Here is a 25,770-nt window from a genome sequence, read left to right as displayed (position 1 = left end):
CCCCTATAAGTGAATTAATCAAGAATGATGCTGCTTTGAAGGTTAATTGGAGAACTGAAGCAGAGTAAGCCTTTAGGCCACTAAAATGTATACTTCATTCGTAACCAGTACTTATAGCATCAGGCTTTTCCAGGCAGTGCTTAGTGTACACAGACACCGTTGAGGAAGGCACAAGTGCAGGCTGGTCTCATGCTGTAGATGGATATGAGCAGTCCTGTCTGTTATGTAGTAAGAAACTCAGCGGTTCCAAGAAACAGTATTCAAAATTAAAAGGAGAGGGTGCCTTGCCATAAAATGGGTCCACACCACCTTTCAAGTGCTGCTTATTAGTTATGAGGGAATTACTAACAGTGACTCTGCCAGCAGGAGGATTATAACCAAAGGTCGTCCAGAACAGCTTTGACTGTCCAGCCCTTTGACCTTGAGAACTACCATTATCCCGACCCAGGAAACCCATACCATGTACTTAAACTTATTGGAAACACTTCCCATCCAACCCAATACCATATTCATGGGTGATTTTAATCACCCCGCTGTTAACTGGGAATCATATCTGACACCAAACGTACAAACACAGAGATTCTTGGATTTTGTAAACACAAACTCCCTGGACAAGATTGTCAGTACACCAACAAGGGGTGCCATGTTACTGGCTCTTATCCTCACTAATATGGTAAGAGTGTTGCACACCACCTAGTGTAATGTCTTCTCTGGTGCAGGAAGTAGCCTTGCAAGAGGAACACTGAATGTGTCTGAAAAATGGTCTGTTCAGCAGTAGAAAATGTTATTACTGTGTCATAAGGTTCTCTTGAGTAACAAAAGTACTATTTTAAAGCAAGATAAACATTTTCTGTTTTTTTCATTTTGTTTCATTAAACTTCTTTTGTTGTATTCCTTTACCATATTGTTTCTTGCTAAGCTTAAAACTGTAATTGTAGATTGGTGGGGCTGGAGCCCTCAGAAAGAAGCCACTGTTTGATTAGCTGTTTCCAGAGGTTTAGCCAAAACATTTGAACTACCCTGGAAGCAAATGATTAAATTAATTAACCATGTTTACTAGAAAAACTAGATAATATTAGCAAATACAGTGACAATTGCATTGTTTTTCTTAACATGGCCTTACAAAACCATCTTGGAGATTTATTCTACAGATATTGAAATTTTGTCAAAATGATTAGTTATGGTTTAAATCGGCTTTTAAATGCTCTGGTGTATATAATTATGCAAGTGACATCTTGTTCAGTGTGTACATATACATGGTTTATTATTGCAACATCACTGAAGTGTGCAAAAGGGCTGAAGAAAATACTGACTTTTTTATTCTGTTATATGCACTGATGCAACAGAAGTGATGCACAAGAGCAGGTAAAGAGTGGCTATTGAAAATTTACAGTAACACAGCAAGACTTTATTATATAACCCCTGTTTTAAACTGTACAATATAGAGAGGGAGAGGGGAATTTCAAGATTTGTGGTAAACAGAATGCAGTGGTATGAGGTATATATACTACATCACTGAGTAATAGATAAACACCTTGTTTGTGTCATATGGCATCAAATGTCATATGGTGACAACATATTGGACCTGGTCATCACCAACATGGGCAACCGGTGTTCTACACCGGTGGTCAACCCCTCGCTGGTTAGATCTGACCATAAACAAATCACTTTGGATATCCACATTCTGCCCCCACCCCTGGACAAGGAAACCACCATGAAAAACTTTTCAAAAGCAAACTTCACGTTACTTAAGACCGAGGTGGAAAGTTTCAAAGCCCCCATGCAGAAGGATAACGCTGTCCAAGCTGTAAAATCCTTTACTAATGCATTATATGGGCACCTACAAGAATGCATGGATCGTGCCATCCCAAGCAAAACCAAGACTTATTCCTCCAAGAAAAAGAAACCAGTCTGATGGGCTCCCGCCATAAACAAGCTATACAATAGGAGGAGGAAACTAGTACAGAAAAGAGTAAAATCCCAAGAAGGGAAGACATCCCTGATCAGTATCAGCAAGAAATTACGATCCCTCATAAAATCATCCAAAGCGAGCTTTGAAAGAAAAAATTGCCAAGGACTCCAGATAACCACAAGGCATTTTTAGCTATGTCAAGAATCTAACTGGCAATGCTCAGATCTGCTCAGAGTTAGTGCAGAATGGCACAAAATACACTGAACTGACCGATATCGCCAACATTCTGGCAGACAGATTCAGTGCAAACTTCACTCCCCTCAAACCCCCAAAAGGGCCCATAACCATACCAGAAGAATGTAGAGTCCCTGAAATCATAGACACTCAGGTTAAAACAGCTCTCTCCAAAGCCTAAAACACAGCATCAATGGGACCGGATGATGTCCCAGTCTGCGTTCTACATGAGCTCAAAGACAAACTAACCCCTCACCTAAACACACTGTTCAAACTCAGTCTCTCCACAGGCTACGTACCCATAGTGTGGTGCACAGCAATGGTTATTCTGCTCCACAAAGGTGGAGCCACAACAGACCCCGGGAACTATCGCCCTTTATGCCTGACTAGCTTGGTCTGCAAGGCTATTGAGCGCATCATCATCAAACTCATTAACAGAGACATTGGGAACCTCCAAACACTGGACCCTACCCAGTTCAGCTTTGTTAAGGGCAGATAATGCCTCCTAAACCTGATGGACTTCTTTGAGACAGTTACCAAGGCTATACATAAGGGAAAGGTGGTACACACAGCCTACCTAGACCTCGCAAAGGCCTTCAACACCATTCCCCATTCTGGTATTATAGACAAGCTCACCAGCCTGAACATAAACCCCTACGTCACAAGATGAGTTGCCAACTGGCTCACGGCCAGAACCCACATGGTGAGAGTTGCAGGAGCTAGGTCTGACTCTAAACAAGTTACACGTGGTGTTCCCTAGGGCTCAGTCCTAGGACCTTTCCTGTTCAGCATATACTTCTCAGAGGTACAGGCAAGCACAGGAGGACTATGGCTGACCAAGTTTGCAGACGACTGCAAACTAGGAGTTGTAATTGATTCTCCAGCTGACACAGACATCCTCCAAAAGGGTCTCACGGAGATGGATACCTGGCGTCAAAATCATGGCCTCAAGCTAAATGCCAAAAAGTGCATAGTCATCCCCTTTGGAAAAAACAAAGTACCCACAAACTACCACATAGATTGTAGTCACCTAAATACGGAAGACGTAATAAGGGATCTGGGGACCCAAGTAGATAGTAATCTCACCTTTGATAATCACTTTGCCATAGTAGTTAGAAAATCCTTCTACGTGGCCCACCTAATCACAAAAGAGTTTGCATCCAGATCAAAGAGGTCATTGTGCCCCTCTACTCATCACACCCATCATAGAGTACAACTCCCCATTTGGGATGTACCTTACAAGACACCTGCAACAGCTGGAAAGACCACAGAAGTACCTCACCAAGAGGATCACTGGCCTCAAACAGATGCCCTATGCAGCTCGACTGAAGAAACTCCAGCTGTACTCTGTTGCATACCGCCTACTCGAGGTGATCTCTGCCTGACATACAAGGCCATGTCCAACCCAGAATTGATGGACATGCTCCACGTAAAGAAAACCTTATCCCCTCGAGCCACATGCTCTAAGGATCTAAACCTCATCACAACAAGAAATAGGACGTGCTGGAGGGATAGATTCCTGTCCCAGAGACTTGCCATGCTTTGGAACAAGATTCCAATTTACATTAGGCACAGCTCCTCGCTAACGCTCTTCAAAAGTAACCTTGACGAGTGGATGGGAAACAGAAAGTTTACCTCTGGGATCACTTCAGTGGCTCTGCTGGACAGAGGCACAGGGAACTAATCTAAGGAGGTGGCAAAATCCAACACATTCTGGCTAGGCTTATAAATGCCTTCGGGCAGATAGCCTAGTACCTACCTATTAACCTAAAACGTAATTGTCAGATGGGAGAGTGGATATTAACGTAGTTCAGTTCTGTATGTGGTTTTGATATGTAGTAATGTTTCAATTATTTATTTTTAATGTGCTTGCTTTAAGGAGAGAATATGCAACTCAAATTGATAAATGTAGGGTTGGGGGAGTGAGGACAACATTAGATTGCAGACCAGGTGACTACAGTAATATAGGTTGGGGAAAGTAATGAACAAAGGTTTTAAATCAGATAAATAAAAAATGCGTAAATAAAATAATATCAACTGGTCTTCCCTACTCCTCTGAAATGTTAATAGTTTGATAGCATCTGTAAAATGTTAGTGTACCACTATGTGAAGAAAATTAGAATGCATATTGTGCAGTGTTGTAAGTGACACGTTTAGGCAAAGACTGTCATACCTAGCAGAGGCTATGAATGTAAAAAATGGAAATTTCCCTCTTGCTACTTGAAGAAACTGGAATTTGGTGCAGTGAAATCTTGTTATTAAAGAAATCCAGACTTAGGCTAAGGCTGTATGGGAGAAGGAGGGTAAGGTGTACCTAAGGAACTTGTACAAAATGGAAGAAATGCAAAATAATAGGCACCAGTGGATTGCTGATTATCAAGGAGAGTTAGATCGGGCAAAAGTATTGGTAGGGAGGGAGTTGGACAGATTTAGTGATTGTAAAAAATGGAAAAAGTCCATTTACTTTGGTGATACTTCAGGAGTGCCATAGTATTTACTGCAGAGGTTAAGGCAGCAAACAGAGGAAAGGGCTGTAAAAATATCTGACACAGTAAGGTAAGCTGACTAGTGATCCTATGAACATTTTTTTTGATATTTAAGGATTTCTATAAGAAATTTCATGATAACAGCCAGGAAGATGTAAGACATTCAAGGAATTTGGAGATTATTTAGAGAGACAGCAGTTGCCTCGTCTTCAGCAAGAGCAAATAAGAGAAGCAAATCCTCACCTGTTAGAGAAAAAGAAATTGAATTGGCTAAGTTATTAGCAGTGAAATCCCCAGATGAAGAGATGGATTTCCTGCAGAGTTTTGGAAAACTGGTGGGAGAAAAATGATACAGATCTGAACACTGTTATTTAAATTCAGTTCTGGGTAGGGGGTAAGTGATACCATCCTTAAGGAGCGAAGCAATAGTATCCATCATACCAGATAAAGGTAAGTATCCAGCTAACCCACCTTCTTACAGAACTGTCTCTCTGTTAAATGGTAACTACAACGTATTCTTGGGAATTCAGTCTGTAGAATAGCTGTGTCTTTTAGAATATGATCAGTGCCGATTTATGGAAGGGATGCAAACCTTTGACAATTTTTTTTAAAACTACCCTGTTGCTAGAGAATGCCACGGGGGGGGGGGGGGGGGAGAGATTATTAAAAATGAATATAGACAAAAGGGGCTTTTGATCAAATTAACCGGTCTTATTCAAAGATAGTTTTGAGTAAGTTTGCCTTTCCAGAAAAGTCAATAACACTGATTCTTAGAAGTATATGAGATGACAGTGATTCTTGGAAAATACAAGAGATGTTTATTTATAATCTTATATATATATATATATATATATATATATATATATATATATATATACACACACACACATATATACATACAGAGAGAGGATATGTTCATGAGTGTTTACTAGGTATTGATCTATGAGGATCTTTTGAAGCCTAGCCATGCATTCCCAAGAAGTTTATAGCTTTTGTATTATAGACACAAATAATCAGAGAGCAGGAATAGCCCAGAGTCCAGACATGTACGTTACCCCTATCCATAAGGGACAAAGCTGCTTAAACCAGGAGTGAATTTGCGGTTTCCCATCCTTTCATCCATATTACACTTGAATACAGTAAGAGAAGTACTTTGCTTTTTGTGGAGGGGAAGACGATTCCAGTGAAGTGGTATTTTGTGTGTACAACTCTACCCCTCCAACATGTTATATTTTTGTTGCATGAGAGATTAAGATCTCTTGAGCAAGTGTTTATGCCACCATTGGACTTCTGGATTTGCATTAGGTCTGAAAAGAAGCTGTGTAAGCGAGACAAAGATCACCCTCAGTAGCCTGTAAGATACCTCCTTCATATGTTTTAGATTTCAGTTTGAATCAAGTGATCAGTCTCCTGGTGTTCTATCCAGATCCTTAGAACCAGGAAGAAAGGATTCTACATTCTCTGGTCATATGTTGGCAGCTCAGGTACTATTTTGACCTAACCAAGTCCTTTAGAAAAACTTTGTCAGCTATTTGTTTCTTATTTTGAGACAAAGAAAGGACAGCTTGTGTTGAAATAGACTATTTCCAGATGGTTGTCTTTGGCTATTGTGTTTTGTTTTGCCCACCATGTTTAACCAGTTTCAGGTATTATAAAGGCTCACTCAGCTAGGGTTTTGTCTTTGATGGCGTATTGAAATGGGATGGAATCTAGAAGTATTGCACATACCTTTACACGGCATTACAAACTAAGTTCTTTTTCTAGATCCAGGGCTGGCTTTGCTAGTACCATTCTCCAAGGTCTCCTGGATCCATATCCTTCCTCCTGCCAAGTTGGATACGATTTGATAATCAATCCATATTGCCTAAAGGCTACTGCAGCAGTGGGAATAATGAACATAGTACAGTTGTATAAGTTGCACTTACCCATAACAATAAATGTTCAAATTTTTTACTGCTGCAGAAGCCCACCCACTTTCTACCTCCCTTTTCAGTTATTAACTTGTTGGGGTATAAATTTATTGGCTAGTTCTGTTTTTTGAAGTCAGGATGAGTATGCTACTATTTAACTTTTGGGCAAGAAATTCCAGAAGATTTTTCACTCTATCTGCTGATTTTTCCCTTCACAGGGCTGCCCAATCAGCAGACAGATTGAAGGTGTAGGGAGAGCCAGAGCTTTGTGAAGTTGGCCGGTTGTTGTATCCTGGGCGGGATACTTCCCATATGGCCTAAAGGTTACTGCAGCAGTGAAGAGTGTAAAGATGTACTGTTATGGGTAAATGCAACATCGACAACTATACATTTTTAAAGAAATTATGTAATGTGCCTCTCATAAGTAAAAAAGTGCATTAATGGCGAAAAATGTATATTCTACTATGTGCACTGATACTAGTGTTTTTTGTTTTATAAAGATAGTATTAAAATGTACATCTAACAATGTAGTGTGTAATTGTCAAACATACTTCTTTTCTTAGTTGAAGCAATGTTCAAAATAATGATCATCTGTTATTGCAGTGTAAACTGGTTTAGCTTATCTTAGAAAAAGAATCCAGGTATAAGATAAGACACAAAGGCCATAGTGGCTGATACATTTGTAAGGTTTTGCAGCTAGGTAGGAAAGTTCCTAATGAATTAGGTTTAATTGTTATTGAATCCAAAATAAGTGCCATAAAATTTAAGACAGTAGAGTTCCCTGGTTTGAAGGAACATAACTTGGTTCGAAACTGCCTTTGATAATTTAGATAACCAATAACCTAATTATGTAACACCCAGGACCTTCCTTGATGGCTCCTTTGATTTGGTTCATTTTTTTTTTTTTTTTTTTTACCTGTCAAACTTCTGCATAGTTTCTTAAACGTTTCCATTGCTATGTACAGATGCATGCTGGAGATGATACATGATGTGACGTAGTGCATTAACTACTTAAGTGCTCTCATTCTTGTAATGGTTAGGTTTTTTTTTGCTGCTTTCACAGTTTTGATCTTTATTATTACTGTCATGTGTAAATGTTCCTGTGTCTACATGGTGTTACATGCAGATTATGGTCTGCCTAACACCTGGAGTATGCCTATCACCAGCTCATTCAAATCCGTGACTTTATTTGGAACACCTAACTTAGAATTCAGCTGTTCTGACAACTTGTAGATTAACTGTATGATGTGAACCTTCTCTTAGAGGAGCCAGACCCATCTGAATAGCAATGTGCTATAACTAGCTTCCGGTTATTTGATGCTTGAAAATGGCTGGCCATTGGCAAACATGGTGCATATGCCTCCTCACTTAGGCCTACATTATGCAGTTTGTTTTGTTATGAATATTTAAAGAGACATTTCTTTCTTTTGCTCTGTTGCATACTGTCATCTTCTTTTTGGTTTGTATATATAATACAATACTCTTAATAATGCTTTTTAAAGCAAATGATACTTTGTTTGCTTACACTATGCATACTTTAAAAAGTTAAGGGGAGATTTTATAGTTTTTGTGGGGAAATGCTACATGTGTTTGAGATTGTGTTTATATTTGCTTGAGAAAATAAGGATGTCATCTGGTAGAAAAATGTTTGGGTTGATAATTAGTTTTGGTTGAGTGTAACAAGTCTTACTATTCTAAGATCCAGAAACGGTGTGTGACACCTGTTTTTTACTACTGTATGAGATGCAGAGGTTTGAATTTTGGCTGGGCTGCATCATTGTCCAAAATGGATTTGACATATGATGGAGGATTTTGATTAGGAGAACCCATACAATTGAGGAAGCAAGTGACATGGAAAGATTTTAATTTGCTTGTAAAATGGGTTTATAACAATGTTACTGCTAGTTATTTAGTTGGGAGTGAGAACAGTTGGTTAAATGTGGTAAAAAGGGAGAATTTATATATATATATATATATATATATATATATATATATATATATATATGTGTGTATATCTATGTGTGTGTGTTGCAACATCAAACTGTGGTAGTAGCACTGCAAGTAACAGATCAATGCTCAGGAATACATTCAATTGCCAAGGGCAGTGTTAACTGGCTGCCTCAGTTGTATTTGTATAAACAATTTGAAAAGTGGATAGTGTTTTTGATCTTTGGGAATAGTCAATTCCAGGTTGCTGAGACTTTGATTTGTTCCACAGGTGATGTGCTGTTATTAAAGGGTAATGGTATATTTCACCAAAAGCAGATGTTGCTGGGTTATGTCATGTTGGAATGCAAATATTGGCATTTCAAGAGGGTCCTGCACAGGTGCTGGCGACTGGAACTTGCTGTTTAGAACAACAGTTGCAGACTCAGTTCTAGAAGAGTTGAATAGTGGGGGTCATAGACACACATTGACTAGTTTAGGAAGGTTGTTTAGTGGGATCATGAACATATTTTTCACTGTGCTTTTATGACTTGATATTTTTGACCAAGGTTTTAGTAAGTGAAGAATTTGCTCACTTGGGCAATTCACAAATCTGTGAACCAGTAATTTTTTGTGGTCACGCCCAGTCTCACTTGATTTGAGAGGGGAGTAATAACATTTGGGAGGGCTTGCCAGATATCAGAATGTTCCTCTTTATTTGTTACAGATGCACCAATTTTCTGTCTGTAGTAAAGAGGTACTATGGCAAAAACGTCAGTGTACTGAGTAGTGAGAACCGAATAAAAGAAATTCGAAGGCTGTGATCTGTAACTCTGCCAGGGATTTAAGGAGAAAGCTGAGAGGTAAATACCTGAAGCATTTTCAAAGAGTTAGGCAACTGCAACAGAAAGGTGGGAGAATGACATCAGAGGAGAAAAGAACTGTTGTAGGGAGCGCAGTATAAGGAGGAGGAGGAGGGTCAAATAGATGATGTGATCGCTTTGGGTTGTACTGACTGCCATTAAGACATTTTAACAGGAAATTAGCCCAGATAATAATGAGCTTGGTACTGACATTTTTCTAGGGCAATTACATTTGTCTTGCTTCAAAAGAAGGGATTGTTGCATGCCCTTTCATTGGACAGAATTACATCTGTCTGCAGGCAACATCTAACAGTAAATTCTTCTGAACTGATGGGCTAAATCAATTTATACTGCAATAACTAATAGATAATCATTGGGTTTGTGCTGTGGCTGAAGGTCAAGTGCTGTAGCTTTAGGTTAATCTGATGAATATGGTTTTATAAGTTAAGACTGCTCCAGACTTTTGGAAGGAGGCATTAAATTCCTTTATTCATAAGGAAGAGGTGCAGTATTGCTGTCCTACCAGCTCATGCCAGTATTAAGTCACAATAATGCCTTTGCTGGCTAAAATGGTTAACAAAGGTATTGCCTCAGCTTATTCAGCTTGATCATTGTGGTGTCAGATGTTTGATAGTATTATATTACTAAAACATTTGTTGATGATACAGGCTGCATATAAAAATAGTAGACACCATGTTCCCATGTGCCTATGTACTGAAAAGGCCTTTGATAGAGTAGAGTTGATGTATTTGGGTATAGTTTTAAGGAAGGTGGGATTTATGACAGATACCAGTCCACTTATTCAGTGGATTTATGAAAGCTCAAGTGCTAGACTAAACATCGTGTTTCAAATTTTAGTGGTCTTTAAGTTTTAAAGGTGTATTCATCATGGTTGCCCACTGTACCTCCTACTCTTTAAATCTGTTTTGGAGACCCTAGCACAGTAGATTAGATTTCTGATTTGGGTGTTTTTTTCCCCTCGGGTGATAATGCTGTTATTCCAAATCCTCAGAGGGATTCCTATTGTGTGTGTTTTTTTTTTTTTTTTTTTTTTAGTTCTCCTGATTTTTGTGGATAAACTCCTCAAAACTGAAAGTGGTAGTAATTAATTCCACACCTGCAAGTGCTTTGCTGCAGTCATATTCTTATTTTTAGGGCTAAGTTACAGTTAAGTATTTGGATGTAGGGCTTAAGGTGAGAGGAAATGATTACCTGAAGTAAACTTATGGGCAAAGTTTTAATACAAAAATGTAGAAATGCCCTGAGCTATAGAAGACATTAATGTCGAATGTAAATAAAATTGTCCAGGTTCTACTAGTGTTTGTGCTTCCCCATATACTTAATATTTAGTAGGACTTTTTGGGACAGCCTCCTGTGCATTTTGACTGACTGAAACAATGGGCAGCAGATTTTGTAATGGGACCGAAAGATACCCAAAGGTGAATTGAGAAAAAATTCTCATCATAAAGGAATTAGGAGGTTTGGGGATACTGTATTGTTATCATCATCATTGTTATTATTAATTTACAGGCAATGCAGTTTAAAATATATTAATTTCTAGTCTCCAACGATTGTAAATCATGCTGGAAGGGAATGTCATTACCACTGTAGGACTGAGTTTACATATGCTTACAGTCTGGTATGCTAGGACATTGTTACCCAAGGGAATTATATTAATTTATTTGCATTTGGTTACAGGGAATGTCCAACTGGGCCATGCAAGACCCCTTTACAGCAGAGGCCTGCAAGAAGAAGGAAATTTTATTAGTTAATCATCTGGAGCAAGTTGATGTATATTTTTGAGGAAAACTCTATAAGCTAAGGTTTCAAGAAGTAGTCCTAATAGGTTTTGGTTCAAAGGATGCTGCTAGTCAAATGTGTTTGGGTGCTGGAGAGTAAGAAACGTGCTCCTGAAATACAGGCATCAGCTGTTAGATGCGAATCAAGCCATTTTTTTTAGGAAATTGCTAAATAAATTTTTGGATTGTTGGATCTGGATGATTATTAGGTTTTAGAGAAGGAACTTAAGAAGCAAGTATGGTATTGCATCCTGAAAAAGAGTCATTCACGATTTGATAAAGTGCATAGCTGAGGTAGGAAGTGAGGGGAAAACTACCAGGCATATGATTATGTAGGCCTACATGTTTTAACTGAGTCTAAACACTCCTGTGGATAGGATGTGTGTAATGCTGAGCTATGAAACCCAGTCTAAGTAGTTTTAAATTGTTGCATATTATCGGTTTAGAGCATAATCTTGTTATTTGCATAGGCAGTTAAATTTGGAGGAAATATTCTTCCTTCTGTGAAGAGGAAGTTAGAAATGAGCAGCTTCATTTGTGCAAGCTTACTATGCTGCTTTGAAAAGGTAACAACTAGAAATGGCTTGAAGGTAACTTGGAGGACTTAACTTTCCCCTTATTATTAAACTATCAACTAGTCATTTGCCAGTAGTAAAACAATACTTAGTAAAATAGCTACATTTGTTTTAAACAAGGCTGTGTGTGTGTGTGTGTGTGTGTGTGTGTGTGTGTGTGTGTGTGTGTGTGTGTGTGTATATATATATATATATATATATATATATATATATATATATATATATGCTTACTGTCTGGAAATGGTACAGTAAAACATAAAACAGGTATCAAGTTGGAGTACTGTTATACGACGAGTAACCACAGAATACTGTTTTGAATGTATCCAGTGCTGGAGATGGTGACTGTCTTTACTGTAGCATAATGTTCTTAACTGCAGAAATGCTTTCTTTTTTATCATTATTTTTGTATTTCTTTGGTAATCAGTAGCATTTTTTGATTGCCTTTGTATTTAATTGGAAGACCAGTTAATTAATACTATTTTTAACTTTTTTGTCTTTCAGTGTGTACACCGGTTGGTCTTTCTCGGATGTTTACAGTGATGGGACAGCTACTAGTAAAACCCACGGTGTGTGTTTATTGCTTTTGTTTTTTCAGTATTTCAAGTGTTTGTGTTTTTGAAGTCTTTTGCATAATATGTGGCACTGTTTGCCTGAAAAGGTACACAAGAAAGACAAACTGTAGAACCAAAAGGCAAAAGCAAACCACAAAATGTAAAACATCTGGCAGATCAGGTTCCAACAAGCACAAAATTCAACAAGCACAAAATTCATAGCACGATGATGTAAAACAAAAGTTTTTAATGTAGAAAAAATATAAAAGATGTAAGCGCTTTCGTTTAAAACCGTGTAAACTGCAGCAGTTAGATCTGTTAATGAAATTTCATGTGTAGATATTTGGACTTAGATCATTAATCTCTTCTTACTTCTCAGCACCAATTTCATCATCATCCCTTTCCACTTAGATTTATAGCATTCTGCTTGTGTTATGTATATAGGTTCATGGGTTCATAGTTAAGTACTAGGTGAGTTGCCTTTGTGGGCCATTTTAAACCTAGCCAATTTCCCTTTTTGTGCTAAAAATATCCTATCCCATTTGTTTATAGATTGGCCTTACCCATCCTATGGTCAATAATTATATACATTACCCCTAGTAAGAATAACTGGGATCATACCATAGATAATTTGAGGGGACCCATGCATGGGATAAAGCATCTAGGAGCTGACTATATTTATTTGTAGTAAAGGGGGCAGTCCTGGGGTAAATTTTCTGTTTTCCATGCTTAGATCTTTGCTGCACTTGAAAAAGTACAGAGATGAACTATGTTTTATGTGGATGGGGAGTTTGTTCCACATCAGTGATATCCTCTGCAAAATATACCAGTCTCTCCAAACCATGCTGTTGATGTTGCAGAAGAGGTAAAGGGGGACAGTGATACCCCTCGATCTAGACACAGTCCTTGTTTATGAGCTGTACAATATAGGAGGATTTTCTGACAACAGTAGGCACATGTTGGTCAAAAGTTAGATGTTCTTCGTGTTTCACTGTTGCAGTCATCACATTTGGGTTATCTGCTTGCAGGTAGCCCTCAGTCGGCCTGATTGTCAAAATCATGGGTCCTGCTTTGGTTGCTGTCTCATCTTCCATGACGTCAGGTAGTCAGGGGTATAAAGCATGCAGCCAATGCCATTACATCAGTCTTTCTTGCCGTGCGGTGCTTGAAGCAGAAGCAGTTCGCAAGTGCCTGTCGGCCGACTCCTGAAATTTTTGTTTTCGAGTTTCAGATCCAAAGTCTTCCATTGGGGATCCTTTTTCTTGCTCTAAACCAATGTCAGTAAAAGTTAAAAATTGTATTTCTTGTAGAAAGCAAATACCTCATAAAGATTTTCATTCGTACTGCATTCCTTGCTTAGGCCCAGACCACGACGTACCTCGCTGTCAGTATTGTGCCTTATTCAAACCTCGTATTATTCGTTGTCAGTTCATTTTCGCATCTAAATATTTTGGCACTCTGTTCAAGTTATCCAGAAATGGCTTTGGTAAGCCACCCAACTACCGACATTCTGAAAAAACGCAAAGATAAAGACAGAGACAGACCGCATAGGTCCAAAGCTGCCGACGACGCTTCTCCTTAACTAATTGCCAGTTCGCCGGTATTCAGTGAGGCGCTTTCGCAGCCCGTAATACCTGTTACTTATTCACATGCCTCTACTGAGATCCATTCGGAGTCTGGTATGCTGGGAGATGCTTCTTCGACTGTGGAACCTGTGGATGTCTCTACCTTGGATGGGTCCGGAGCCGCTGTGTAGGCACTGGCTTTTGAGGGTGTATTCTGGCCTACTGACTTGCATATTAAACCAACGCCATCTTCTTCTTCAAGACCTAAAACTCGATCCATGCCCAGAAAACCGATGCCAAGACCGCATGGTCAGGCCCCTATGCCTAAAAAACAAATGGTAAGAATGGCTGAAGACCTTATTACTCTAATCAAGGGAAGCCATCTTTCTTTCTCTAAGAGACCTAGGACTGATTTTCCTTCTGATTCCTCTGACCAGGATTCTGAAATTTCTGTTTTCTCCGATGACCAGGATTTGCCCTTATCTACATATGAGGATTCTGATGCAGAGGACTCAATTTCCTCTGCTTCCCCTCCAGAGGATTTTTCTTTTGGTGAAACCTTGCATACTCTTAGGGAGCATTTCTGCTGGGAAAGCCAGGATTACTCTGACTCCAAAAAGAGGCTTAGGGAATTCTTACTCCTGCCTCAACACAGGCCTTTAGCTATCCCTCCTGTACTGGACATTGTAGATGATGCCTTCTCGGAATCTAGCCAGGTCCCTGACTCTTTACCTCCTGCTCCCAGAAAACCTGATAGGTGTTACAGGGTACTTGACTCTCACAAGTTCTTCTTTAAAAATCCTACTGCGGATCCTGAGACCATTTCACAGGGACCCAAGGGCATTAAGGCTACAACTGCCAAAAACCCTACCTCCTCTGATATAGATTCCAGGGTGCTGGATAGATGGGGTAAGAAGGTATACACTTCTGCAACTTTGGCCATTAGGGCCTTAAACTGCCAGTTTCATATGTTAAAGTATCAGCAGCATATTATTGAATTGCTTAAACAGAAAATTATGTTGATTCCTGACTGTGCTGAAAATAAAGAATTACAGGATTTAATGCATTCTGCTGAACAAGTTGGAAAACATACTTTGCGATGTGGTTTTGATTCATTAGAAGCATCTTGCAGGGCTGCTGCTTGACTTAAGGAGCAATCTTTGCCAGATCATGTTAAAGCTAAATTACTGGATGCTCCCTTAAACCAAGACCGCCTGTTTGGCAACAAAGCAGAAGTACTTAAAAAGATGGAGGAAAAGCTAAATCTATGCAATCTATTAAAGATTTCCTGCAAGTGCAGCCTCCCAGATTCAGTAGGCATTGGCCCTCTAAGTATTGGTCCTTTCCTGCCTCTTCCATGCCTTCTCAGTCCAAACCCAGAACTAGCAGAACACCCAGGCTTCAGTCCCAAGGTACTCACAAGCCTAAGCAGTGGGGGGGCTCCCACTTCCAAAGCAGGGAGTAGTAAGACGACCCCCCATGGTAAACTGCCTGAATGACTTAACTTTAAACCTTCCAAGCCCTGCTCAACTGACTGTTCCTTTAGGGGGAAAGATCGCCCTACATGCAAAAAATTGGGAACTCATCACCCAGGACAAATTAGTTTTAAATATAGTTTCCCATGGATACAGATTCCACTTCCATTCCTTACCAACCCAAACGGTTGGCCAGACCTACCCCCACATCAGTGGGCAGAGGCTCAGAAGCAAGTTCTTTTTCTTTTAATCATCAGGGCTATTCAACCTGTCCCAGAAGAAGAATGGGGGCAAGGTCTCTACTGGTACCCAGAAAATACCATTCCTGGCATCCTAACCTGGACCTGTCTATCCTAAACACCTTTTTGGTAATCCCAAAGTTCAAGATGCTAACTCTTCATCAGCTGCTTCCCATGCTAGGCAAAAATGCCTGTTTGGCAACACTGGATTTAAAGGAAGCCTACCTGCACATCCCAATAAAGGAATCTTGCAGAAGATACCTACGCTTCAGAGCAGGCTACATGCACCATCAGTTCTCTGCACTGCCCTTGGGCTTATCTACTGTGCCCAGGGTATTCACAAAGTGCCTAGCTCCAGTCATTGCATTTTGCAGGCAAAGAAATATTGAAATATACCCATACCTGGACAATTGTCTAATTCAGGCAGAAAGCCAGGACATACTATTAAATCATCTGGCATTTGTAAAGAAATTGCTAACTTCTCTGGGGTACACCATAAACAAAAAGAAATAACATCTTGTACCCTGCCAACAAATTGTATTATTGGGAGCAAGCTTGAATACAGCTTCCCAGATGGCCTACATCATGCCAGAGAAACAAGTTCATTTGACAGCCTACTTCAAACTACTGGTCACAAAGACCCAGCTATCTGCAAGGAAAATACTGCAAGCCCTGGGGTTCATGGCCTCTTGCATTCTACTAATTCCATATGCAAGACTGCATATGAGGAAATGACACTGGTATCTAAAAAGCCTATGGTGTCAACATTCCTACCATACCTTGTCTGAAGATAGAGTTCCTTTGGTGGGCAGAGGCCTGCCACCAAAACAAGGGACTGCCATTCACTCTATCCCCTGCTGCCCAAACCCCAACAACAGACGCATCAGATTATGCATGGGGGACACACTTGGCAGGGCTGTGCATTCAAGGCAAATGGAACCCAAGTCAAATGCACCTGCATATCAATCAAAAAGAAATGTTAGCTGCACAGAATGCTCTGACAGCCTTCAAGGACCACATTCTTCCAGGACAATTATTGGTAAAGACTGACAACACCAACGTTATGTATGTGGTACATAAACAAGTAGGGGGAAACCCACTCATACCCTCTCTGCAGACTAACCATGGCTCTGGGAATGCAGCCTTGAGCTACCAAGTGCACCTACAAGCTCAATTCCTGCCAGGAAAGCTAAATACACTGGCAGATGACCTAAGCAGAAATCTCATGGACCCACACGAGTGGAAACTGGAACCCAAGATATTCAACATGTTGAGAAACAAATGGGGGAGCCCAGAGATAGACCTGTTTGCCTCCCCTCAGAACTACCAATTGGAAAAATTCTGCACAATGACAAACAAGCTTGGAAAGTGGATGCCTTGTCCTTCACCTGGAAAAACCTATCAGTTTATGCCTTTCCCCCTCTGCCTCTCCTCTCCAAAGTGCTACTAAAAATCAAACTGGACAAACCAAGGACAACACTGATTGCACCAGACTGGCCACACCAACACTGGTACACCCTCTTGCACAGTGTGTCACTGCTGGCACCATGGCACCTGCCTCAGATCCCTGCCATGCTGTCCCAGCAGGAGGGCCAAATTCTGCATCCACAACTTCAAACCCTGAACCTTGCAGCCTGGCTAATTACCTGAGATCTCCATTACCATCCCTCAGTAAGCAAGTGATGGATGTCATTCTGGAGGCAAGGAGGCCTAGTACTAGAAAATCCTATGCTGAAAAATGGAAAAGATTCTGTTCCTGGAATCAAACTCGGGATGGGCACAGCAGTGCCCAATTTGCCTCATATTCTTCAATACTTAACTGAGATGCTTCACAAGGTCCTTTCCTTTTCTTCCATCAAAATTCATGGGTCTATATCGGAACATCGAATGTCCAAAACTTTGACCGCCATAAGGTAGAACTTGGAAGATCGAAAGCTGAAAATATCGAAGCCGTGAAACATCGACTTCTTTCCCAGGGAAAGAAGTCAGTGAGCCGTTTTCATGGCTTCGCTATTTCCTCCACTGTGGTGCGGTCTCGGAGTTGGTATATTTAAGTAGGAGGTGTGTGGGGGGCAAAGCCCCCCCATTAGAAATGGTTTGTGGTGTGCGTGTGTGTGTTTTTCGGAACAGCGTTTTTTTTTTCCTGGGAAAAAAATTGCTGTTCTGAGCTTTTGATCATATCGCTTTTCAAACTTCCATTATGGCGGTCGATGTTTTGTAAGTTCGATGTGATATAGACCCAAATTCATGCCTCAGACATTTCAGCACATTACAATACAGAGCCACCCCGCTTCTCTCCTCCACTGCTGAAGCAATTCCTCAGAGGGGCCAAAAATTAAGACCACCCAGGAGAGAACCCTACTCCAGCCTGGGACCTTAACTTTGTATTGGAAAAGCTCACTCTACCTCCCTTTGAGCCAGCTGCAAATGCAGAGTTGAAATTCCTTTCTTGGAAAACATCCTTCCTTCTAGCCATCACTTCAGCAAGAAGGGTGTCTGAATTACAGGCCCTCATGGCAGTGGAGTCTTTCATCATCTTTCATGTGGACAGGGTGTCCCTCAGGACCAGTCCCTCCTTTATGCCCAAGGTGGTATCCAGTGTGGCCCTTAATCAGTCCATTCATTTGCCAACCTTCTTTTCTAATCCACATAACAAAGGGGAACGAATACTGCACTCCTTGGACGTGCACAGGCAACTTAGATTTTACTTGGACAGGACTAAACCTCTCAGGAAATCTGAACAGCTGCTGGTTGCATTTGTTGCAGGGGCAGAGGGGAAGGCCATTTCAAAGCAAACCGTTTTTAAGTGGATAGGCCATTGCATAAATTTCTGCTATAAGTACTATGAAAAACCTACCCCACAGGGGATAAGACCACATTTAACCAGGGCTGCATCTACCTCTACAGCCATTCTCAGAGGTGTCCCTACCAGGGACATTCTAGAAGCTGCTACCTGGAGTTCTATACATATCTTCACTAAGCATTACCACTTGCCAATTTTTTTCTAAATCCAGAGCTGGCTTTGCCACTGCAGTCTTGCAGGGCCTTATAGCTGGTCCTTAGCTTTGTGAATCTACCCAAATGTGATGACTGCAACAGTGAAACACGAAGAACATAGTACAGTTGTGTACACTTACCATAAATGTAGATGTTCAAGTGTATTCACTGTTGTAGTCCTGGTTACCCTCCCTCCAGCCCTCTGACTTCTATTGACTATACCTCTATTCTTGTTTACTATGCTTAAAGCTTTTTGGTGTATTTGCTTTTTTTGTTGGAGGTGTAACCTTGTATATAATTGCTTCCCATTATGGGGGCATGTGACATCTGGGGCAAGAAAAACTGATGTAATGGCATCGGCTGCATGCTTTTTACCCCTGACTACCTGATGTCATGGAAGATGAAACAGCAACTGACGCAGGACCCAAGACTTTGATAATCAGGCCGACTGAGGGCTACCTGCAAGCAGATAACCCAAATGTGATGATTGCAACAAGTGAATGCACTCGAACATCTACATTTATGGTAAGTGTACACAACTGTACTGTTACTGTCCACAAAAGTTCAAAAATCCTGAATAGGGGCATATTGTCAGTGTGGTATATCCCTGAGGTAGTTGACTTTCCAAAGATACAATAATGCATTTTTTGGCATTTGGTTTCAGATCATGATGTTTGGCACCAGTTATTTATTTGAGACAAATCTTCCTTTTGAAGCATTTTGCTGATTCAATGACCACTCCTAGCTTACAGTCATCTGCAAACTTAGTCAGCCAGATCCCTTTGCTACTGACTTTTACTTCAGAAAAGTAGATGCCAAACAGGAGAGGTCCCAGCACATAACCCGGGTGGAGGACTCCAGTATAAGTCTTAACAAAAGATGTTCTTCATCGCACATTGCTGCAGTCCTTACACTTGGGTAGTCCGCTGTCCTCGGTCGGCCCGAATATCAAAGTATAAGGCTGAGGTCGGTCAAGGCGCATTAGACTGACATCAGGACGTCAGGGTACAAATGCGCATGACCGACGTCATATCCTCAGTCTTTTTTTGCCGCATGGTCCGATGCAGAAGCAGCGTTGCAAGTGCCGTTCGGCGTTCTGAAGTTTTTCGAATTCGGAGTTTCAGACAGAGTCTAAGTTGGCTAAGTACCCCGTTGGGGAATATTTTAGTTTTTTCTTGCCTCAGTGGTTTACCGGATGTCAGAAAAAGTGAATAACTGTATTTCTTGTGGGAAACAGATACCACATAGAGATTACCATACTTTGTGTATTCCTTGTTTAGGGCCTGAGCACGACGTTGTTGGGTGTCGCTTTTGTGCTAGATTCAATAAGCGCACTATTAAGAGAAGATTAGATTGTGCCAGGTTAGTCTTCGGGAAGCGGTGCAATTATAATATGCCGCCGGATGCTCCGACGCCCGCTTCTTCAAGAAGCGCAAGGACAAAGCAGCTAAGCCTAGGTAAGAAGAGCGTCCTGCGGACGCCGGTTCTTTAGAGGTGTCGGTGGAGCCGGGGGTTCCGCCGGAGGTTTCTCTGGAGTCCCAGGGGGAGACTTTGTTATTGCAGGATGTGGCCTCTTAGGAGGCAGGTCAGGCTGAAGGGGCCTCTCAGGTTTCTGTACTCCCCTCCCTTCCTAGGGTGGTTAGGCCCTCTCCTTCTGTTTCCAAGGCTTCTCCCAGAGACAGGCCAGGTTTGGCTTCAGTTGGTGTCACTCCTAGTTCTTCAGGATCTGTGCCCAAGAAGCATATGCTTAAAATGGCAGAAGATTTGATTACTTTGATTAGAGGCTCTTTGCCCCCTCCTGATAAGAGACCTAGGGTGGAACCTGAGTTGGGGAGTTTTGAGCAGGCTTCGGATGTTTCAGAGTCTTCGGCTGAAGACTTGCAGGAGTATTCTCCTTATTCTGATTCTGATGTGGATGATTCTACTCCTTCTGCTTCTCCTCCTGAGGATTTTTCTTTTTCAGAGACTCTTCATTCCATGAGGGAGCATTTTAAGTGGGAAGGTCAGGACTTCTCTGATTCCAGGAAAAGGCTTAGGGAATTTTTGTTTTTACCCCAGCATAGGCCTTTGGCTATACCTCCTGTTCTGGATGTTGTGGAGGATGTGTTTGCAGAGGCTTCTCTTAATCCTGATTCTTTGCCTCCTGCTCCTGTTAAACCGGATAGGTATTACAGGGTGCCTGAAGCTCATAAGTATCATTTTAAGAGTCCTAGGGCAGACCCAGAAACTGTTAGTCAGGGGCCTAAGGGTGTTAAGGCTTCTGTAGTTAAAAATCCAGTTCCTCCAGATAAAGAGGCCAGGGCTTTGGATAGATGGGGAAAGAAAGTCTATACTTCTTCCACACTAGCTATGAGGGCTTTGAATTGCCAGTTTCACATGTTGAAATACCAAAACTATCTACTTTCTCAATTGAAGTCTAAGGTAGATGCTCTGGCGGAAGGTATTGAGTGTAAAGAGTTACAAGATTTAGTACATGTTTCTGAACAGGTGGGTAAGCATTCTTTGCAATGTGGTTTTGATGCTGTACAGGCCTCGGGTAGGGTGGCTGCCACTGGGTCAGTTCTTCGCAGGCACGCCTGGCTGAGGGACCAGAATTTATCTGACCATGTTAAGACAAGGATTTTAGATGCTCCTTTACAATCTGATGTGTTGTTTGGTTCACCTGTTGAGGCAGTCTTGAAGAAAATGGAAGACAAGGCTAAGTCTATGCAGACTGTTAAAGATTTTTGCAGGTTCAGCCTCCGGGTTTAGTAGAAATTGGCCTACCAAGGGGTGGACGTATCCTTCTTATGATTCCCAGTCTAGGGGTAGATCTAGACGTGGTAGGGGCAGAGCTCAGGGCTCTTTCAGGCCTAGAACAGGGAGTTCACCTGCACAGTCTTCGGGTGAGGGCAGGGGTCAGTCCTTTCGTAAACAGACCCAATGACCTGCCTTTTCAGCTGCCAGAGCCTTCTCGTCTGGCAGCACCTTTGGGAGGGAGGTTGGCACTTTTCAAGGAAAATTGGAGTTTAATTACCCAAGACAGATGGGTATTGGATATCATACACCAAGGTTACAGGTTTTATTTCCATACCATGCCAGACGTTCCTCCTCAGCAAAGAATAGAGGCTCACAAACAAATTTCTCTGCTACTTCAAATAGGGGCCATACAGCCGGTCCCTATACCAGAAGTGGGCCTAGGATTTTATTCTCGCCTGTTCCTAGTACCAAAGAAGGGGAACACGTGGAGACCAATTTTGGATTTATCTATCCTCAACACTTATCTGGACATTCCCAAGTTCAAAATGTTGACGTTACAACAGCTTTTACCTCTGCTGGGCAAAGATCATTGGATGGTAACTTTGGATCTCAAGGAGGCTTACCTTCATGTTCCTATCAGACTGAGTTGCAGGAAGTATCTGCTGGCTGGGACTTCTCATTATCAGTTCTCTGCATTGCCCTTTGGCTTATCTACTGCCCAGAGTGTTCACGAAAGTTCTGGCTCCAGTGATAGCTTTCTTCAGGCTAAAAGGAATACAGATCTATCCCTATTTGGACGATTGCCTGATTCTGGCTCAAGGAAGGGACGAGCTTCTTCATCATCTGGAATATGTGATAGCAGTGCTAAGATGCCTGGGGTATTCTGTGAACGAAATAAAGTCCAGTCTAGTACCCTCTCAGGACATGTGCTTTCTGGGTGTAAGACTGAATACAGCATCCCAGATGGCCTTTTGACCCCGGACAAACAAAAGAATCTTTCCCTTTACTTTCATCAATTGTCTCATCAGTCCAGGCTGACTGCAAGGACAGTCCTTCAAGCCTTGGGGTTCATGGCATCTTGTATTCTGGTGCTTCCCAATGCCAAACTGCATATGAGGAAGCTACAATGGTATCTCAAAAGTGTATGGACACAGCACTGCCAGGATCTGGACACTGTCATTCAAATAATACCTTGCATTCAAAAGGAATTTTTGTGGTGGGCTCAGGAATGTCACCTAAACAAGGGACTCTCTGTGACCCGGCCAGAGGCGAGTCAGATTCTAACGACAGATGCCTCAGACAAAGCTTGGGGAGCTCATCTGAATGGAAAGTGGATACAAGACAAGTGGCCTGCCAGACTACAACATCTACATATCAACTTGAAGGAGATGTTAGCAGTCCAGTTTGCATTAATAGCTTTCAAGGATTTACTTCTTCCAGGGCAGGTGTTGATTCTAACAGACAACACAACTGTCATGTGGTACATCAACAAGCAAGGGGGAACACATTCTCATCCTCTATGCAGGCAAGCAATGATTTTGTGGGAGACTGCTCTCAGTTTACAGCTAAATCTTCAGGCAAGGTTTCTGCCGGGAGCACAGAACTCCTTAGCAGATGTGTTGAGCAGACGAATTATGGATCCCCACGAGTGGAAATTGGATCCTCATGTATTTCAGAAATTGACAGTGTCATGGGGAACTCCAGACATAGATCTGTTCGCTTCTCCACTAAACCACCAGCTGCAAAAGTTTTGCACGAAAAGGTTTCATCCCACAGCTTGGAAAGTGGATGCTCTTTCTTTCAATTGGAGCAATCTTCATGTGTATGCCTTTCCACCTCTGCCTCTCCTCCCAAAGGTACTTCTAAAGGTCAGACAGGACAAGCCAAAGATGATTTTAATAGCTCCAGATTGGCCTCGACAGCACTGGTACCCATTACTGAGAAGTCTGGTACGGGAGCCTCCATGGCCTTTGCCTTCGATTCCACACCTGTTGTCTCAGGAGGACAGTCATTTACTCAATGTCAAGCTTCACTCTCTTCACCTAACAGCCTGGCATATTCTGTTTTGAACCATAGAGGGTCTCAACTTCCACAGCAAGTTTTGAATGTTATTTTGGAAGCTAGAAGGCCTAGTACAAGGAAAGTGTACGCAGATAAATGGAAGAGATTTTTATTTTGGAGTGCAGCAAAGGATTTTGATGTTTTTGAGCCTAATTTAAGTGTGGCTCTTCAATATCTTACTGAGTTATTGGACAAAGGTTTGTCCTTCTCTTCTATTAAGGTTCATGCTGCAGCAATTTCGGCTCACTATGACTGTGACCCACCATTGTTTTCTCATCCTTTGTTCAAGCAATTTCTTAGAGGGGCAAAGAATATAAGACCCCCACGTAGAGCTCCTACTCCTGCTTGGGATCTCAATTTTGTGTTGGAGAAACTCACTCTACAACCTTTTGAGCCTGCAGCTACTACCGAGTTAAAATATTTATCATGGAAGACTGCTTTTTTGTTGGCCATTACCTCTGCAAGAAGGGTTTCTGAATTGCAGGCCCTTATGGCGGTTGAGCCTTTCTTAATTTTCCATAAGGATAGGGTATCTTTGCACTAATCCTTCCTTTATGCCTAAAGTGGTTACAAGTGTGGCTTTAAACCAAACTATTCATTTGCCTACTTTTTATGCAAATCCCCAAAATAAAGGGGAAAAGATTTTGCACACTTTAGATGTACACAGGCAGTTGCGATATTATTTGAGCAGAACTAAAGGGTTCAGGCAGTCTCAGCAGTTATTTGTTTCTTTTGCTTTAAGTTCTCAGGGCAAGCCTGTGTCAAAACAAACTATTTCTAGGTGGATTGGGTTTTGCATTGCTTTCTGTTATTCCCATCATGGCAAGGAGATTCCAGCTGGGATTAGGCCTCATTCCACTAGGGCTACTGCCACTTCGACAGCTTTTTTAAGGGGGGTGGCAACTAGAGATATTTTGGAGGCAGCTGCTTGGAGTTCAGTGCATACTTTCTCTAAGCATTATCACCTTCCACTTTACTCTAAATCTAGGGCTGGTTTTGCCACTGCTATTTTACAGGGCATTTTGGCAGCTCCTGCTTCTTTATAGTTTTGCCATCCTCCCTTACCTCTGCTTTGGGATTCTACCCAAGTGTAAGGACTGCAGCAATGTGAGATGAAGAACATAGTACAGTTTTGTACCTACCATAAATGTAGATGTTCGAAGATCCACATTGCTGCAGTCCAATTTACCCTCCCTCCTTCCCCTCTGTAGTTAGAGGTGGTTGTGTGGGTTGGGTTGTAAATTTTGTGTATATTGTATATATTGTACATATTATTAGGGCAAGGGTGGTTGGTTGGTTGTTTGCTGTCTTTTGGTTTTGACCTTTCTTTTTAGGGTCTGCTGACATCTGGGGCAAGAAAAGACTGAGGATATGACGTTGGTCATGCACATTTGTACCCTGACGTCCTGATGTCAGTCTAATGCACCTTGACCGACGTCAGCCTTATACTTTGATATTCGGGCCGACCGAGGACAGCGGACTACCCAAGTGTAAGGACTGCAGCAATGTGGATCTTCGAACATCTACATTTATGGTAGGTACAACACTGTACTTTTTCAGTGCTTATGTCTTACTGTCCACATGCATAATTAAGACCGTCCAGCTTCTCAGTTTTGTAATGGTTTCTATTCTTCCTACATATCTTTAACTGCCATAATATAATCTTTTTAATCCATACACCTAAATACATTATCTTGTCATCTCCTTAGGTGTATGGTTATTACTGAGCCAATTTAGGTGTGGGTACATAGATTGCCACTATAGCCGTTGTTTTAACTTCATTTATTTTATACCTTAAAAATACTTGTAACTGTCAAAAATGTTCCACAAAATGTTCCTTTATTTAGATTTGTCAAATGCAAAATAGTATATGTGAATACAGCTAACTTTTCTTCATTGCCAGTTGTATCCTTGAATTTGTTGTGAGCCCCTCGTTTTCTTTGCCAGTAGCTCCAAATATAAAGCAAATAAAGGGGCAACAGGACAGCCTACCTGTTTTCAGTGATAAACACAGTTTGCTGGATAGGAACACTCCCACCTTTATCTTGCCTCTGACCTGCCATATATCCTCCTAATTAACCCAAGTATTCTATCTGGAAACAACTGACTGTAGCAAACGTTTTCTCTGCATCAAGACCCACCAACAGTAGTAGAGTTTTCTTACACTGTGCTTCTCTCTGGATCATCATTGTTCTGATAATGTTGTCAAATGTTTTCTTCCTCTCCATAGAACCACATTGATCCATATCTATCAGTTTGGCAACACATTTGTATTTCTTTCAGCCAGTATAGACACAAACACTTAATAATTAAAATGGGTCTATATTAAGCTGGGTGTGAACTGTCTTTGCCATCTTTGGTAATATAGCCACCACAGCTTTCTTCCAAGATTTTTTTCTCTGTAGTCATCAAAAGATAGTTGCTTAACAGCAACCTTT

The 25,770-nt window shown here is 41.3% G+C and overlaps 1 protein-coding gene across 1 annotated transcript in view; it reads left to right on the top strand.

Annotated features, from left to right (window-relative positions):
• Window positions 1–25,770, top strand: part of LMBR1 (limb development membrane protein 1) — a 1,668,467-nt gene that overhangs the window by 813,019 nt on the left and 829,678 nt on the right. Inside the window, exon 8 of the mRNA XM_044065580.1 lies at window positions 12,207–12,271. Within this exon, the coding sequence (XP_043921515.1) occupies window positions 12,207–12,271 (65 nt within the window). The remainder of the gene's footprint in view (window positions 1–12,206; window positions 12,272–25,770) is intronic.

This window comes from Protopterus annectens, chromosome 3.part0 (assembly GCF_019279795.1).
Source record: "Protopterus annectens isolate FY-2018-M chromosome 3.part0, PAN1.0, whole genome shotgun sequence".
In the NCBI taxonomy this organism is placed as follows: Eukaryota; Metazoa; Chordata; order Ceratodontiformes; family Protopteridae; genus Protopterus; species Protopterus annectens.
Note: the sequence above shows the minus strand (reverse complement) of the source record. Positions and strands in the feature narration are given on the sequence as shown.